The sequence below is a fragment of the Saccostrea echinata genome, unplaced genomic scaffold (genome assembly GCF_033153115.1).
Source record: "Saccostrea echinata isolate AGI-Se365-2 ecotype Australia unplaced genomic scaffold, CSIRO_AGI_Sech_v1 ptg000002l, whole genome shotgun sequence".
Lineage (NCBI taxonomy): Eukaryota > Metazoa > Mollusca > Bivalvia > Ostreida > Ostreidae > Saccostrea > Saccostrea echinata.
In genome coordinates, this window is record NW_026889751.1 from 1,556,628 (window position 1) to 1,574,340 (window position 17,713).

The following is a 17,713-nucleotide window of genomic DNA, read 5'->3' on the forward strand; positions in this document are numbered from 1 at the left end:
ATAATTTGCATGACAAATTTCCAGTCATGAAAATGAGAAATTTCAGACGCGTAATTAATTTTAAATATAGGATAAACTTAGTCCCATTCCTGGGGCCTAGGTCCTGGACCTAGGGGACATATATTTCGCGACTTCAATAGAAGACTAAGTACTCATTATCATCAAGCAACCAATTCTGCTCGATATCCCTGATTTTCAAAGTTGTAATTTATGTTCAATATATGAAACAGCATATGAAACAGTGGGACGGTCATCTTCAGAATGGACACTTTTCCACTTACATTGATCAACTTAGCCCCACCCTGAGACAAGACCCTGGACCTTAGGGACATGTATTTCATATTTTTGTAGAGAATCCGCTCATTATAATCAAACAGACTGCTCCTTATCCATAAGAAAAAGAGATTTTCAAAAGTGGTATGTTTTCTTGTAATATATAGTTTAACCAACTTAGCCACACCCTGGGGCAGAATCCTGTGCCCATTGGTCATGAAGTTTGTTTGGAGAAATGACTGCTTATTATAGGCATGCAAAACAGTTTGACGCATAGTTGTCCAGAAGGACAATTGCATGGATTATGATGGTATTAGCTGTAATCATCAGGCCTCAGGGGACTTAGAACACGAAAATCATAATATTTCTATACTAATTCATCCATAGATTCTGGTTAAGCACTTTTAGAAAAGAAGATAAATATATACAGCACAATCTTATCTTTTAAAAAGAAAGATGGACTAGCGCTGTATCCATTATAAAACATAGACGTAGAAATCTGAACCATTGGTTTATTATGCTGAGTCAATTAATTATTAATAGACTAAACATGAATAAATCTTTAATCTATAAATCTATTTATAGAATAAATAGATTAAACATTTATCAATATTTCTTCAGGTGTACATTGCAATTTTTGAGGTTATATTGGGGGGGGGGGGGGTAGGGGGTCATGTAATTGAAAACTTTTCTACCTCTGCAGTTATATTCATTGAAAGAATATCAAATGAACTCTCTCTCTCTCTCTCTATATATATATATATATGTATTTAAGTACATAAAGTACTTAAAAAGTACTTAAAATCTATATATCTTCAAATCATGTATAGAAATAGTTTTTTTTAATTAGTTTCGACAAATCTAAATAAATAATACAAATCCACTCCGGTTATCTCCTTATTTGATACAGAGAAGACACAGAATACGTCACAGCTTATCTTCACCATAAATCGTCATTAACGTGGGAGGCGAGAACGTGGAAACTTATCAATTACACAACGTCCAAAAAGTTGTCGAGGACTTCAATTGTTTAAAAAGCAAAAGGAAAGATCTTAAATTCCTTTAGCAACATGATATATGATCATTGTTTCATTTAGCAGATCTCTAAAGATATTGGAAAAACTTCAGAAGCAGATGTATGGAATCACACCGACGTAACACGATTCTACATCACATAGCTGTGTGGATCCGCTGAGACGACGCTGACGATAGGACTTTATTGAAAGTTCATTAAATTTAACCATCTAATTTTCACTAATTGCTATCTTTATTCAGAGAGATGAATAATTAATTGGTTCCTACTAAGACAGCCAATACATAGTAATTGATCACGAAATGCACGGCTTTTACAAGAAGCGCACAACCCTCCGTTGATAAGCGATCTCCACACATCAAATTTGCTTTAAGAATTGTTTTTTTGTTCGCTTAAACGAATTTTTCCTTCTAATATCAGGAGACTAATGATTTGCACTTAGGAAGCAAAATGCGAGGGAAAATTTAATTGCGATGCACTCAAGTCAGTTAATTTGTGGATCATAAATGTACACTTTGAGTAAATTTATATATTAAGGAATTGCAAAGAAAAAAGACGAGGATAAAACATTATGAATTTAGATTCAAAGAATGACATAATATTTTCGAATCTTTGTCAGAATGTTGCTTATTATCTGAACCAATTCGTTTAAAGTATGCAACATTTAAAACATAGTGTTTTATATAGATTTGTAGAAATGAAATGAACATGCTGGAATTATCTCTTGTAAACAAAATCCACAGGCGCTTGACTTTTTAACCTTTCTTTTTATAAATAAAAAATTCTCCATACTATAATAATAACATTAAAAAACGCCAAGTCCCTGTGACAAAAATCCATAATGCAGAAAAAGTTGAATTCCACTCTAATTCCAACCCCCCCCCCCCCCCCCCATTGCTTAGAGTTCACATAATTACATGCAACATTGTTTTTCTCCTTTGTCCGGGAATCTGTGAACAAGATCGTTGAACTGGTAGGTGGTTTGGATGTGATCCTTACGTGTAATATATGCATGTACGTACTTGTATATACATAAGTCAAAGTGGAAGTTATCGACACTTCTTAGTATCTGTTCGATCTAATTACTATTTCATTATGAACTCTCGCGTAACAGAAATATCGGAATCAGTTTCTCTCTTTGAACAATTCTAAAAATTAAGAAAAAACAAAATAAAATTTTAAAATTTGAAATCTTTGTCAACTAAATTTTGCTATTATTTTAAAACGTAAAGAAATCCAATTGAAGCATCTCAGAAATACTTTAGTATTTTTTTTATTCACTCCAATTGTCTTTGCTTCCATTTTCAAAGAATAAATTAAGATGAATGGGGCCAGGCCTGAATGCAGGGAAGAGACATAGATTAATTGTTTAAAAGCTTTGCTTCAACCACTGTCAAAATCAGTTCACAATGGTGTTCATACTTTCAATTCTTTGGCACGTTTGATTTGTCGGGAAAAACTATATGAGAAAGGTGGCACAGGATAGTAAAAATTGCAAAACCCAATATTTGTTTCTGGTGTTTTGTTTTCTTTTTTGTTTGTTTGTTTTTTTTTTTTTTTGTTTTTTGTTTTTTTTTTTTTGGCTATAATAATTTAATAATGAAATAATTTGTGTGCATTTTGAGGGTAGTAGTGTTATTTTTTAAACTTATCTAAAGAGGACATTTTAGTGCAGCTACTAACTTTTCATAAGATTTAGAATGAAATACGAAACTAAACTCAATCAGAAGTTTCTGCGGAGACTGTATCTTTACTACTTATAGATAAAGGAAAAGAAGCGCCTGCATTTAAAACTTGGCAACACCCAGATTTGTGATCCTTGGTTTATTCTAGTACCAAGTTTTATATTGAAATTACATTAAAAGATGCAGGAGTAACATTTCCATCTACTTCGAATCTTATATTAACCATGGCAAGAGCTTTCGTCAAAACCCCAAACCATTTTTGTGTGTTTACTTGTTTACTAAATTTTATTGAAATCTAACTTGGTCTAAAACTGTACGAGGTGTATTTATAGACATCTAACCTCTGGTCTCTGACCAGTAGAGCTAAAATCAGTGTGCCTGTGTAAAGAAAGTTGGGTTCATGATGAAATGTTGCTTGGAAGCCCAACGTCTCCCGATGATCAGAGTAATGCATAGTCAATGGTCTGTATTTTGTGTGGTATCGCAGGACATTGGAATAGCGAAACTCATGTATTTTTGAGACTGTCTCCGTCATTATTTGGGCTCAGTACTTAAGTTGTACGAGTATCTGGTGTATTCCTAAATGCTTAAAAATTCACAGGGGATGGGAACATGTTATTGCTTCATGCAGAGAGATTTTTGATCTGAACGGATTTTTAAGGATACACCAAAGGCTTTTTTTCAAGATTTTCAATAATTTTGAGATTTTTGGCTAAGAAAAAGGAGTTAATCACTGCTTTATAATGCATGCAAAATTTTTGGTAATTATGAAATGGTTTTCTAATTATTTAACAATAATGAAACATAAACACTACCACATGTGAATGTTCCGTTATTGAAGCTTCTGATTTGATCTGTGACTGCCTGCTCATGAAAGACGCAATAAATCACTGTGACCACTTGAGGAATTCTTCACTAGCCACACAGAGGTTATCAGTAATTAAACTACAGGGACTCTAGATTTAGAGAAGAAGATCTAACAGATCACTGATGACCATAAAATAGGAGGTGGAGCTTAGCTCTTGCCATTTTGCCGGGAAATCTTTCTGATTCAGAATTGAACCTATTTTACTTAATTAAAAGCATCTAAATACAGAAAAGAACCTCCCATTCTTGTGAATATGCATGGAAAATATGGCTAAGTGACAGGTATCCAAAGCTGAATCTCAAAGGTGTCATATATTCCTAGCTTTGGCAGATTTTGTTGTGTAATGGGTTTTTGCCCTCTACTGTAAAGTAAGATCAGACAGTTTGTGGTATTATTTCAAAGGATTCAGCTCCCTTATTTATAGACCAATTTCTCTGAAAATTGGATGGGTTACTTTTCAAATGTGTGTTCACAAAACCGTATCTCAGATTTTTGATATCTAGCTTAGTTTTGGAATTATTGAGGGAAATGTTAAATTAGGCTAATAAATTGTTAACATTGAAGGACAAATGGCTGTAACTTTTGAATTAGAAGATTTATCAAAAATCTGAGATACGGTTTTTAAGTTCAATCTTTAATCTACCTTGATGCAAAATTACCACTTTGAGGGGTTAAATACAAAAAAGTTGATTTATAAAATATTTTTGTACTAAAATTTACATTAATATTTAAATAATTTTTAAATAAATTATTAATTAAAGTTTAAATTAGGATAATTAAATAGTAAATTTAACAAGCTTTCAAATGATATATACATTTATTATGTTATCTTTGATAATGAAAGAATTATATGCAAATTAAATTCCGGCATTTGGAAACCTTTGGTGTATCCTTAATACATGTAAATGGACATTTTTAGTGGATAAGAAAGGTAGAAAGACAAAGGAAATTCTTACGGGTGAAACTACGTAGACTATTACTTTATAATAGGGGGGATAAAAGCGCACATTTAATTACAGGTCAACGATAATTGAATTATATCAATTCTGAAAGCCAGGGGATGTATATATACTGCTCGTAGTATAGTAAGAATACAGATTTTATCAGAGGTGGTAACTATAAAAATTTAATGATCATAATCCTTGGTCTTAAAAATAAATCCTAGCTCGACCTCCCAGTTGATGAGCAGATAGCAATGTATTATAAGTTTCGTATTAAAAGATGTTCTAAGAAAATATCCGCTCATATTTTCAAATTTTCTATGAAATATCCTCGGTAATGTCCAAAAGTTTTGCTTAATAATCCACAAATGTCGTTCAAATATTATTGTCTTACTTATTAATCCGCTCAATTATTGTTTTACCCATGATTTTCATAACAGAACAAGGATTTTCTTACAATAAACGCAGTTTATCTTAGAAATAGTTTTTTTTTTTTTTTTTTTTTTTTTTTTACAAACTATTATAAACACATTTCATATCAAAATATATTGTATGTGCATTTGTGGTAGACCAGGCCATTCCAATAAAAACATCGACTAGAATTACTGTTATGGATAATTGGCCTATCAAGCTTTTATTTTTGTTGTTGTTCGCTTTTCAGACGCTGAAATTTAATTAGTTTCAGACTAAAGTAAGCACATCGAGAACGGAATCGTGTTATGATAAAACGAGGAACTGTTAATGATCGCTCTGAATAGGGTATTTGTGCACGTCCAGCCCTTGTCTTCACAAGTGTTTTTATTCAGTGATCGACTCTCATACCTAATCACTGTATATTTCAGCCGGAATTGATTGCCGTTCATTCAAGAATGTGGAGGAGACATTGAACTTGGGAACAGGAGAAAGTCCAAAAGTCTGATCCCGATGGAAAATTTTACAGGTTTAGACGACTTCCGTTTTTTACCATATGTTGGAGAAATAAAAGAAGTACCAGTTTGGGAAATCATTGTGAAATCTATAATATATGGGATCATCACTGTACTTTCTCTCATTGGAAATGTTTTGATAATTGTAATTGTAATGAACAACAAAACTATGAAGACCGTTACAAATTATTATATAGTGAATTTAGCGGTGGCGGATCTAATGGTTACTTTAACTTGTACCTGGGTCACAGTAGTTGACAACCTCACCGAGGGGTGGATTCTTGGAGCATTCTTCTGTAAGGTGAATACATTCACAAAAGGTAGGCATAAGCTTTAACAAAGACTTAAATAATTATCATTTTACCAACTGAATCTTTTACTTTAGAAATTTGTGGCCTAGACTTAAATACATGACCTCATTCTAGGTCGAAACAAACCCTCTTACGAATAAATAAAAAAAATGTCATGATAAAAATCCTTTGTGCAGAGTATTTATTTAGCTTCCAGTACTTTAAGTGTTTAGGCCCTACAAGAAAATTTTCATAATCATATATCCTTTCCAACATATAACCCAGATTAGGGTCTTGACATATCCACTTTTGGATCAAGAATGTGTAAGTTTTCACTGCTTTATGGTAATGAGACACGATAGCATGCAGTAAGTACCGGAACTGAGCTGTGCGACAGATTTCTGACCAGGATGAAAAATTTTCACTTTGGGACTCTGTAACTTTGTCCATACGACCTTAGTCCATTGCTAACACTTTATGATACCTTTATCATGTTGTAAATTTTGAAAATTTTGAATTTACTAGGGGGAGGTAAATGCAAAATTTACAACATGATAACTTGTAAATTTTGCATTTACCTCCCCCTAGTAAATTCAAAATTTACAACATGATACCTTTCTGCAGAGCATGACCTTGCGTCTAATGATCTTCTACTATAAAATAATGAGCCTGACTAGAATGATGAACAACAAGATGGAGAGGCTGATTCCTATACTACAAGCCCTAAAGATTTATTATCAATATAAAGTGTTCAATTTATCATTATTTGCAAATAAAAGTTTACTAAGGTATCATTTATATAACTATTTCGATGGAAGTACAGTGTAGATAATGTAATGTGTAATTAAGCATATTTTTTTGTCATCTTTAGTTAGATACATCTGATCTAGTTACTGTTTAGATAAACAACTGATCAATAGCTCCGTGCTTCAACATTTTTGCTTTCGTAGAAGACTTTTCAGTCCCTCTGTAAATTCCTTTGGAATTAGAGGATTTGCAGTTTTGGGTAACAAAAAATATAAATGCTGCTTCTGAGTTTTTGATGTAAGATTCCTGGAAAGAAAAATTGTTTTTTCTTAAACATTTTGAAATCTATCTAGAGCTGCGATAATGAATGACGTCACCAAGAATCACATTGTAATTAACCATTCGCCTTAGCTTTGGTAAGCGCCTTATATCTGTTTCATCGTGCGTTAATTTGCATTGTTGCTGGTTAATGTAAAAAAAAATCAAAATAAGTATAATAGTTGTTTAAGATTGTTAGCTTTATACATAGTTCAATGTGATTCTTGGTGACGTCATTCATTATCCCAGCTCTAGATAAATAAAAAATTAAAAAGAGTAATAGTAGTTGCCCTCCATTACAATTGAAACTGGCACGTCGTAAAATCATAATTGGCAACATAAACCTGTTTTATGGTCTCGAATGTAAAGCAATGAAAAAGATACAGTTATTTAGCTATGATTATAATGCCACTAGTTACCAAATATTTTTGCATGGTGTATTTTTACTAGCAAGAGTCGTTAAGAATCTTGTAAATAAAGAAAAGGGTAATAGGAAGCAACAAAAATGCAACTGCGCTAGGAAAAAAATATGATAGCATCTGGTATCCTAAACAAGCTCTCTTCAAATTATTAGAGCCACTTAACCAGTATCGTATTGCTTACAAAGACTTTCTCGCTTCTTACATCTGTTCTCGTTTTAAAATACATTGATTCTGTACAGCTTGTTTTCCATGTGAAGCATTCTCTAGGCTGTATAATGACCTTCCTATTGACAGTGGTATATCTGTCAAAGCAATAAGAGCAGCATTCAACAAAACCACGGGCACCTATAGAACATAAATGTATAGAGAGTGAAACAGTTGGAGATATTGAGAGAGAACTGCTACATTGTGCATTTACTGGAACAACACGGTGAACAGAATACAATTAAATGCTTACATGCACGCACATAATAAATATAATTTGAAACGATTTGTTTACGGATAAAAAAAACAAGTATTTAGCTTGTTGCGTTTCCATCAGGTGATTAAGTTTCATATTTTTAATTTCAGATATAAATTGTTGCGAAAAAAAAAATAATTGAGAAAATCAATAAAATTATCAGATTAATGTGTTCGCTGAAACCGATATTCATTTGTCAATATAATGGACTGTTGACTTCATTGGAGTTGACAATTAACCGGTAGTCCTATTTAACGGTCTATTTAAACCAAAATGACGATGCTCATTAGAACATTATAATTATGATCTTTGCCACTTACCCGAATTAAAAATTTAGAAAATATGAATATATGACGATAACGCAAAGAAGAAAACATTTCAATGATCAGCTCTAAGTGGAGATCAACAAAAAAGACGTAGCAACTTTATCAATTTAACGATTAACATATTGTAAAATGTTGCAAACCTTTCTCAAATTCATCTATGATTGTTTAGAAAAAAGATGCCTCTAGGCCTTAAGGAACACAAAGTGTTTAAAACATTTTTTCTTCTGACACATCATCCGATCTACTAATATACATGTATTCCTTCATTAATCATAAATATAGTGCTGCATTAAACCTGCGATTTTTCCCTACAGGAAACTGACTGCAAGTGTATGCCTATAATTATCTAAAGTATCTTTTGACCTCCTTCTCATAAAGAATGTCTCTAGTATACGGAAACAAATCCATTACACTCTTCACTGCAGTAGCTAGCGTGCCTGACAGCTGTTTTTGAAACTCCGGGTTTACTAGATATCTAGCTTTTGCCATTCACCCTTTTCCATATAAATCAAGGAAGTAAATTCTTAAGGAAAAAAAATATTATTACATTTTCGTGCATATATACACATGTTTGCTATTTATTATTGTTAGACTTTTCAAAAATACGATACGGTATTTTGAAAGCACATTCGGTGTGACTAGCACTGTGAGAACTAGGCAAAACAAAACATCTGGTTGTACTTAGTAAAATATTTGTTCACAATGATATTACCCCAACTGTGATGATTTTTCGATGAAATCCTGGCTTAAGATCGGTTGAAGTCAGTGTAATAAGTAATACATTCACTACAAAACTATGTACATGTAATAATAATTCACCCCTCCCCCTCCTCAACATTCGCGCCTTTATTTTTTAAACACGATACATCTATCATGTAGAAGTAGTCGGAAAATAGCTCTTTAGAGCTAATGTTTCTTCTTGTCTTACCCGACTTTAAATGAATATTATCTTATCATCTTACCTTATCTTTAAGTTTGAATTCCATCTGCGCCCCCTGTCATATTTTGAACAGCTTACTACATATATAAGAAGCTATAAAATAAAAAATTCCCGAATTAATTTTATTTTATACCGGGGGTTCTACCAACAGAACCAACATTGTTAAGAATAAATATATCGTAAAAATGTTGTCATGAAATCAAATGAATATAGAGAAAAAGTTTTCCTCTTGAAAATTGGCAGTGCAAAACTCGTATATTAACTCCTTCTCACTTTTTTTAAATGTAACAGGTGAAGATAACGAGTAGTGATCAATCTCATAAATCCAGTTAATAAACCAATCGTTTGTTTGTTTGTTCCCTCCGAGAATTTATCACTTATGTCTTGTATTGAGACGCAACGAGGTTTCAAATTTAGACCTATACTCGGTACTTAGGACCATTGGGCAGCGAGGGATTTTTTTCGTGCCAGCACCTACTGCAACGCGGGACCTTGGTTTATACGGTCTTCCGGGAGGAAGTCTCACTATATAGCCAGTCTTCCGGGGGAAGTCTCAATATGGGGGGAGTTTCACTATACAACACCGGTCTCCACGTTCCAGTGGGATTCGTACCCGCGACGGATGGATCAACTCCTTTCTCCGCGACTCTAGAGCAAATGCTCTAACCACTGCGCCACGCGGGCGACCAAAACGAATCGTAAGCAGGAAAACACCAAATATGGGATCATGTGTCTAGTAGGAGTAAGTTCAAATGAATAATTTGCCAAATGCCTTGGACAGAATCATTAATTTATGATTGGCTTCCGCCAATCACTAAAACCTCTAAATTATTAAAATCACAAAAAGCGCAAGTATCTCGATAACAGTACTTTAATCTGAATAAAAGTCACGTTGAATTTATTTAATCAGTATTATCCTTCTTTACTTCGTCGCTGTCAAGAATCTACGCTTAGAGTATACTCGGGAAATGAGGCCCCAAGACCGCGAAACGGACTCAAGTCAATTTTTTTTAAATAACCTGTAAGTCTTTACACTTAGAGTCTAACGAACATTGGTATTGCAGTGATCAATAATATTTTTATTTTGGACTGTTTGATATCTACATCATTTCAGCGCAACGTACAGATTTTGACTTAAGTGTTTCATATTCTTGGGGCCTTTTTTAACATAATAAAGTTGTTATTAAACAAGTCATTTACGAATATGAATGCTTATAGACCTTGCACCAAAGGGTGCTTATTGATGATCATATTTCTGAACGCGAGCTGTATTTTCCAGATGAGTGACCATGTTAGAATAACTCACAGAAGGGTAGGGGTGTCATTTTCATAAGATAACAAGTCCAACATCGACGAAATTTTCAAAAAATGTTGACTTCAAAGATACAATGGTTATTTAAGCGATGAATTTAATTTTGAGAATTCATGAGGATATGAACTACGACGCTTCACGCCAGCTTTCATGAAGCGCATTAGCGCTTCATGATAAATATGCAGGCGTGAAGTGTTGTAGTTCATGTACCTCATGAATTCTCAAAAATTAAATTCATATGTTATATTTACATTATTTTTCTGATGACTTGCCACATATTTTTGTCATTCAACGATCATTTTTGAAGAAAAAAAATTTGCACTATTTTTTGACCAGTCACATCATAATGGAAATATTCTTACTCATCCCACGGTAGTTCATGAGAACCTGAATTTTTTCTAATTTGCAAAGAATCTTAAGGAAAAATATTTGGAAATGTAAATATTTAATGATACCAAATATTTTATACGCTGCATGTAACCTACATTTGTATTTCACAGCTTCAGTATTAGATTAAAGCTTTTCTTAAAAGCATATTACTCAAGCAATGGCAAGTCTTTCACTATCCAAATCTGAGTCTGCCCTACACACTGAATATACACTACTTGTCAAATCCTTCATTTACAACGTGGGTTTAAAAGGGAGACATTTTCAAAAATGACTACACAACAGTGTGGTATTTCCTTGACAGTGGATTCTGTAGTGGTTTTAAAACTTCTCTCGGGAAAAAGTTTTTGTGAAATTTCCTAACATATATAAATTATCACTGAGTTTCTTTTTTTCCAGTTCTTTCCCTTGTGGCAAGTGTGCTTTCCCTCACACAGATTGCATATGATCGATTCTTCGGAATCGTTTTTGCATTAAGAGCCCGGATGACAGAAAGAAGAGCTAGCATTTCTCTAGTCATCATCTGGATCTTCTCAATAATTGTGGGTATACCTGTGCTCTTCTTCCGACAACTAAAAACACGAGAATGGATGGACCATACGGAACTTTGGTGTGACGATAATTGGCCGGTTGAAATAGAAGTAGTGGGTAATGTCACACGATACACAATGCCCTTGAGGACAGCTTACTTTGTGTCAGTTTCTGTGGTGCTGTATTTTATTCCAATGGTGGTAATGTCCATTGCGTATGGAGTCATTATACTTAAACTTAAGACGACACATATTCCAGGAGAAATTATGGACAAAAGAGACGAACAGCAGGCTAAAACAAAGAGAAAGGTATAATAATGAATGATTCCATTTTCTGTATATATACATTGCAAAGCTTTATAGCTTATTTAACACCCATTTAACAATTTATGTTTGATATAAATTTAAATAGAGGCCTAGGGGCCTAGAAAATTTCAGAAAAAGCAAAAAATCAAACTATACATGTATAAAAAGTTTTCAGGGTGCATCAGCTGACAAGGTGTAGTATTCCTCATAGTGTAGGAGATGGGTGGCACACCCCATGATGTAATACTTTTCAAGAACTGATGATTTAAAACATAGTATTAGAGTTATTTGACCAAATAATGTGTAAAATTCTAGAAATGTTGCTGTGCCCCATCTTTGGTTACAAATATTCCAAGACACCATGGCAAATCAATTGACAAAAGGCGCATGGGCCACAACGCTCACCTGAGTAACTTTCGTCCTGGAATTTAGAAGAGTAATCATTAAAAAAATTATTCTCCTTTAAATTCAAATGAGAAGTTGTGAAACCATATTATTCCAGTCCTCACTTTAAGGGGTCTTTGAATCTATACAACATGAGGATGCTTCAATATGATTTTGAATAAAAAGGCCTGCAGCTACTCCAAATTCATAAATCTAAAAAAAAATTGAATTATTATTTTTTTTCTTTTTTACTTGTGTGATAGCACCCTAACAATTACCTGATTTACAGAAACCATAGAGCATAACAGAAAAATCTAAATCAATTTACATTTTTTTTCGGCCCGAGCACTTCCGGTCGCTATCGAAAGTGAATTTTAAAAATTGCATTTTCTGTCTTTCAAACTCAAGAAATCACGTTTTGATATTTGTAAACATGTATTTGTGACATCAATCGATAAAAAATGATGTCTTGTGTACGAATGGGATGTTTTTGGTCTTGTCATTTAGTTCGGAATGTCTGCAAGTTCGGAATGTCTGCTTCTTCTCTTGTGAACCGTCAGGGTAGCTCATTCGGTAGAGCGCTCGCTTCGTGATCGGAAGGTCGTGAGTTCAAGCCCCTGCAGCGACTGACCTAAGTAGATAAAAATAGGTCGCAATTGTTCCTTTGCCAAGCGATCGGCACTTGAAAGTTGCAGATCCTTCGGATGAGACCCTGAAAACCGAGGCCCCGTGTCACGACAGGCATTGGCACGATAAAGATCCCTCACTGCTCACTGGCCCTCAGTGCCAAGTTAAGGTATAAATTTGAATCCCTTCACCGGTACATGTATATTGTGACGTCTCTATATGTGTGAAGAAATTCTTGAACGGGAAGTAAAACAACATTCAATCTATCAGTCTTCTATGATGACACTGAACAACAGCTTTATGTTCTTTAATATCATTTCATGCAAAGGGTATCCTAACCGCCTTTCAGTACTTTGATTAATGCGAGTTATGCACTTTCGGTGAAGACAATTTCACTTTTTATTTAGACTTGCCAACTTTTTGCATAAATGCATTATATTGATTTGATGCAAGCAATGAATCGTAGATTGGTTCTCGTTGACTTGTTTTACTAAGCCTAACTGCCATTCATCGTTAATGATTTGCATATTGTATTGTATAAGGATATCTGGTCTGATTTTGCAGATATAGTGATACTGGAATTTTTTAATTATTTTTTTCCCAAATTCACCATTTTTTAAAATCTTATTCGAGCACAAGGCTTATTTGACGTTTATGAATAGAGTTTTCGCATTTCTGACTTCTCGGTAACTTAAAAGTAGAAAGCAAACGTAGCATTAAACATCATTAGGTAAAGCGATTACAATTTGCTAGAACTTTCCCATATGAACTCGATGCAAGTAGGACCAATTCATGATCTATTTGATTAAGGTAACAAAAAAGTCAATTATAGAAAGCAAAAATCCTTAACAAGGAAAGGTCAAAATACTAGTCCAGGAATTTTCCATTGCCACGTGTAGGGCCGAATATAGGCCCCATTCCCAATTTCAAAGTCCCTCCTTTTCTCCCAAAAATGAACCCACAAAGTTGACTTGATCAAAAAACTGGTAAAAAAAACATGGCCAGGTTTAGAAATCTGAATGAAATGAACAAAGTTTTAAGAAACTTGGCTAAAATATTATATAATTGGTCTATTCTCTGATTAACAGTTCTGAATAATTAAGTAAAAGATCAATTTTATTCATCATAAGAGTTTATTTCTTGAAAAACATCATGCAATAAAATTCCCCAATGAGTGATAAAATGTCGTTAAATTCTCAATTCGAAGGGCCTGGGTCCCATTCCTAAAATGGAGGGGAAAATCCCTGTTAGTCGGTATTCACAGAATTACTTTAGAAGGCATTGTGACATTGATTTAAAACATACCCCTTTTTAATCGGAAGACTTCAATTTATATACACATAAAGGATTTCTGTGCGGGAACAATAGTTCAATACTGATAGAAAAAAATGAAAATCCGTAAAAAAATGTGAGAGAGTAAAAAACAATTCAAGTTAATAATTTAATTTGATGTCCAAAGTATCAAAAGTCTGTTAATCTCTCTCGAAGGTCCAAGGTTACTTAGATGTACTTGACGAACAAATCTAACAGGACGTCATACTGTGCCAGGTAAGGGTATATTTTCAGAGGTAGTTTCTCCAAGATGTCTTGTAGGCCCGTTCCTAAAAAGATTTATTCTTTCAGAAAGTTTGTAAACAAAGATTATTTTAGCAAAGCTCTGGCCATCCCCGGGGGAGGGAGGGAGGGGATAGGATTCCGGATAATTCTTTCTCCTACATCTTATATTTAATGAGATTTCATTTTAGAAGTTCATTAATGGTTCATAACACACATAATAGTCCGATTAGAAAATTGATGAAATCAAAATAACCACAGAAATATTTGTTTTAAAAAATCCTAATTGTATTGGAACCATTATTTTACATATTGTTGCATTTTCATGATCAACATATACATTGTTGCAGTACTTTTTTTTTAAACACGACATTAAATGGAAAAATTAAAGATAAACATGGATTAATTTTATAAATCCCATAAATGATACAAATTTGAAAAAGGCAAAACGTGGGTTCCTGCAATACAAACAACAAAGGTGAAATCAGGAACCTAGGAGGAGAAAGCATCTGTTTATCGGACACATTCGCAATGAGTTCTCTTATTGATCAGATAAAACAATTAATCCTTATCAAAGTTAGTTTAATAACAATGGTCTAACAATTGGTATGAAACATGTTATTCAAAATAAAATGCAACGATAGGTGTATTTGCAAACAACGTCATCGAATTTGCAAAATCCTTAATGTAAACAAGACCGTAAAACCCCAGTAGCATCAACTTATAAGTCAGTAGCCTATTGCGATCGATTTAAAAATTGATCGTACACAGAATATGTTTTAACGTATTGACTAAGTTGGGAGACATGCAGGGTGGATATTTCACGTAAATATTTCTGAATCATTCCCTTTATCATGTGGTTTAATTCTTAAATTGCCGATAACGTCAATATTCAGTAAGTCATGAAGCAGATGTGGCATACTATGTTGGTCTAATTTCGAGTTCACTGTGATACTCCGAATGAAAATATGAATGAAAATTGTTAGCATAAAAGTGTCGATATACTAGTATTCAAATGTTAAATTGTGTCGCCCGTGTGGCACAGTGGTTAGAGCGTTCGCTCTAGAGTCGCGGAGTAAGGAGTTGATCCTTACTTCGTGGGTTCGAATCCAACTGTGGAACGTGGAGACCGGTCCTTCGGATGAGACCGTATAAACCGAGGTCCGGTGTCGCAGTAGGTGCTGGCACGAAAAAGATCCCTCACTGCAAAATGGCCCTGTGTGCCGAGTATAGGTCAAAATTTGCAGCTCTCCAAAGGCAAGTGGTGGCGTCAAATTATGAGTGAAAAATTCTCGAGAGGGACGTTAAACAATAAACAAACAAACAAAACAAAATGTCAAATTGAAGGTCACAGCAAAAATGTTCTCATGTGAATTTTTTTTTAAATAAATTCAGCTTCATTAGCGTTGATATAAAACAAGTCGGCTAACAAAGGAGCAAAATTTGTTCCCATGAAAACTCTATATCATTTTATGAAAATATGCTCAATATGAATAACCCAAATATGGTAAAGTAAACGTGTTATCAAAAACCATGTACGCAATATTGTAAAAAAAAAAAAAAAGAAAAAAAAAAGTAAGTTAGTTCAGTATTATACATTCCGGGATATCCAGCTTAAATAAAATCATGTACGTATAATTGATGTTACTAAAATCGATCTCATCTTGGTTTGTCGTTAATCGTGTTATTAAAGTGTCTACACATTCCAATGTTATTTCAGTATTCATAGTCAAACTGCCATAAAATGTTGAGATGTCAGAGCAGAAATAACAGAAGCGATGCGAAAAGTGGGTAATAGGCGAGTTCCAAATGTTGTGTTGAAAACAGATGTCTACGAAAAGAAAAAGTTCTGAAAATGCATTATAATTTAATTTACTAAAGGATTTCAGGTTGATAAGTGTTATTCAAATAACTCGCCTAAAAATTATAGATCATGTAAGTCCAACCCCTCTTCCCACCTATTGCTGTGAGAAACTGAATGTGTGGAATATTTATTAATCTTGCGCGATTATTAATCTTTGAAATTTTTTTTATAGTTCTGATTCTCTCGTTGAGCACACGGCAACATTTTTATTGCAGTACAAAATCGACGACTTATCGTTAGGAATGTTCTACCTAGCAAACTGCAATTATTGCCACGTGCTGTACGTAGCTTTTGCTTAGATTTAAATCTTTGGAGTACAAACATTTATAAAAGGGGGATCAATAATTTTGATTTCTTTTTCCAGTCCGAGCATATAAATAAACCTTTCAAAAAACATTTTAGTTCAATCTTCACTTTCTCCAAGTTATTCTGACGTTATCTCATGGAAATGTCTTTCTACAGTTGTGAATTAACACACATCTTTTCCTTTAGTAATCTAATCATTGTTGAAGTATTTACTACCACATTATTTTTCCGCAGAAACTACTAAAATACCAAAACACCTATATACCACCCAGAAAATATAGGCAGCGAGCCGATTTATTATTATTAAGAGCATCAATGTTCAAACAAATCTAAACAGTCATCTACATTCTTTTTATTAAAATCATCAAAATTTTAAGCCGTTGACAAGCAGACCGGCAAACAGCTACAGATGAAAGAATTATTAAGTTTTTCTGACTCTTAAGAACTTTCTCTTTGGGGTACGACTAATATTTTCCTCAAGCAAGGATCTTAATACTTGGTATGTATCGTCTTGTTTGAAAATTTCCCGAACCTTTTCATAGACGGTGTACGAGATAAGACGTCTTGAAAAGTTCGCAATGTATAAAAATCACGCCGTGCAAATTCTGTTCTCTTTCCCTTTAAGAACTGCTTAATTAATTAGAATACACCGCTGACTTGATACTATCAAAAATGCTAGCTTTGCCTAGAACTCTACTTTGATGTTCAATTTCCCTCTCTATTTTATATTCAAGCTATATTACATTTCTATAGCATAAAATCATAGACCGAAAGGCTATCGGTAATGGAGTCCAACAGAAGAAAATCGAAGATGGACGGTTTTAGAGTATTGTTCCCCCGAAGCGTTTCTTTGCGAGCTTTCCCTTGCATATTTTTATCATAAAGTGTTGATCTTGGTTTCAATGGGTAGGGACAACCTATTACATATGATCAATAGAAAAATCTTGTCATTTCTCTCAAGAGTAAGAGTAAAATTTGTTAAATTATGATAGTCACTGTAGCATCTTGAAGGGAAAAAAATAAAATTCATTCAAAATTAAGGCAAGGTGGCTTGGCTTTTCGTCGTCTTGTTATTACTTGTGGACATGGAATTTTCTCCATTTTCCACCGCTTTTCTGTCGGTCTACTTTCTTTGTGGAATACCTCTGGCTTCGGGGCCAGCAACATTCAATAAAACCTTGCTTCATATTTTAGTCTCTCACCGTCACGGTAGC

At 33.8% G+C, this 17,713-nt stretch overlaps 1 protein-coding gene across 2 annotated transcripts in view; it reads left to right on the plus strand.

Annotated features, from left to right (window-relative positions):
• Positions 1–17,713, plus strand: part of LOC133178327 (substance-P receptor-like) — a 59,836-nt gene that overhangs the window by 28,389 nt on the left and 13,734 nt on the right. The window contains exons 1-3 of one of the 2 annotated variants that reach the window (XM_061313059.1): positions 5,456–5,559; positions 5,643–6,046; positions 11,328–11,767. In XM_061313059.1, coding sequence (XP_061169043.1) covers positions 5,725–6,046; positions 11,328–11,767 — 762 coding nt within the window. In that variant the 5' untranslated portion in view covers positions 5,456–5,559; positions 5,643–5,724. Of the gene's footprint in view, positions 1–5,455; positions 5,560–5,642; positions 6,047–11,327; positions 11,768–17,713 lie in introns of those variants that run through there. The other variant, XM_061313060.1, reaches the window with a different exon arrangement.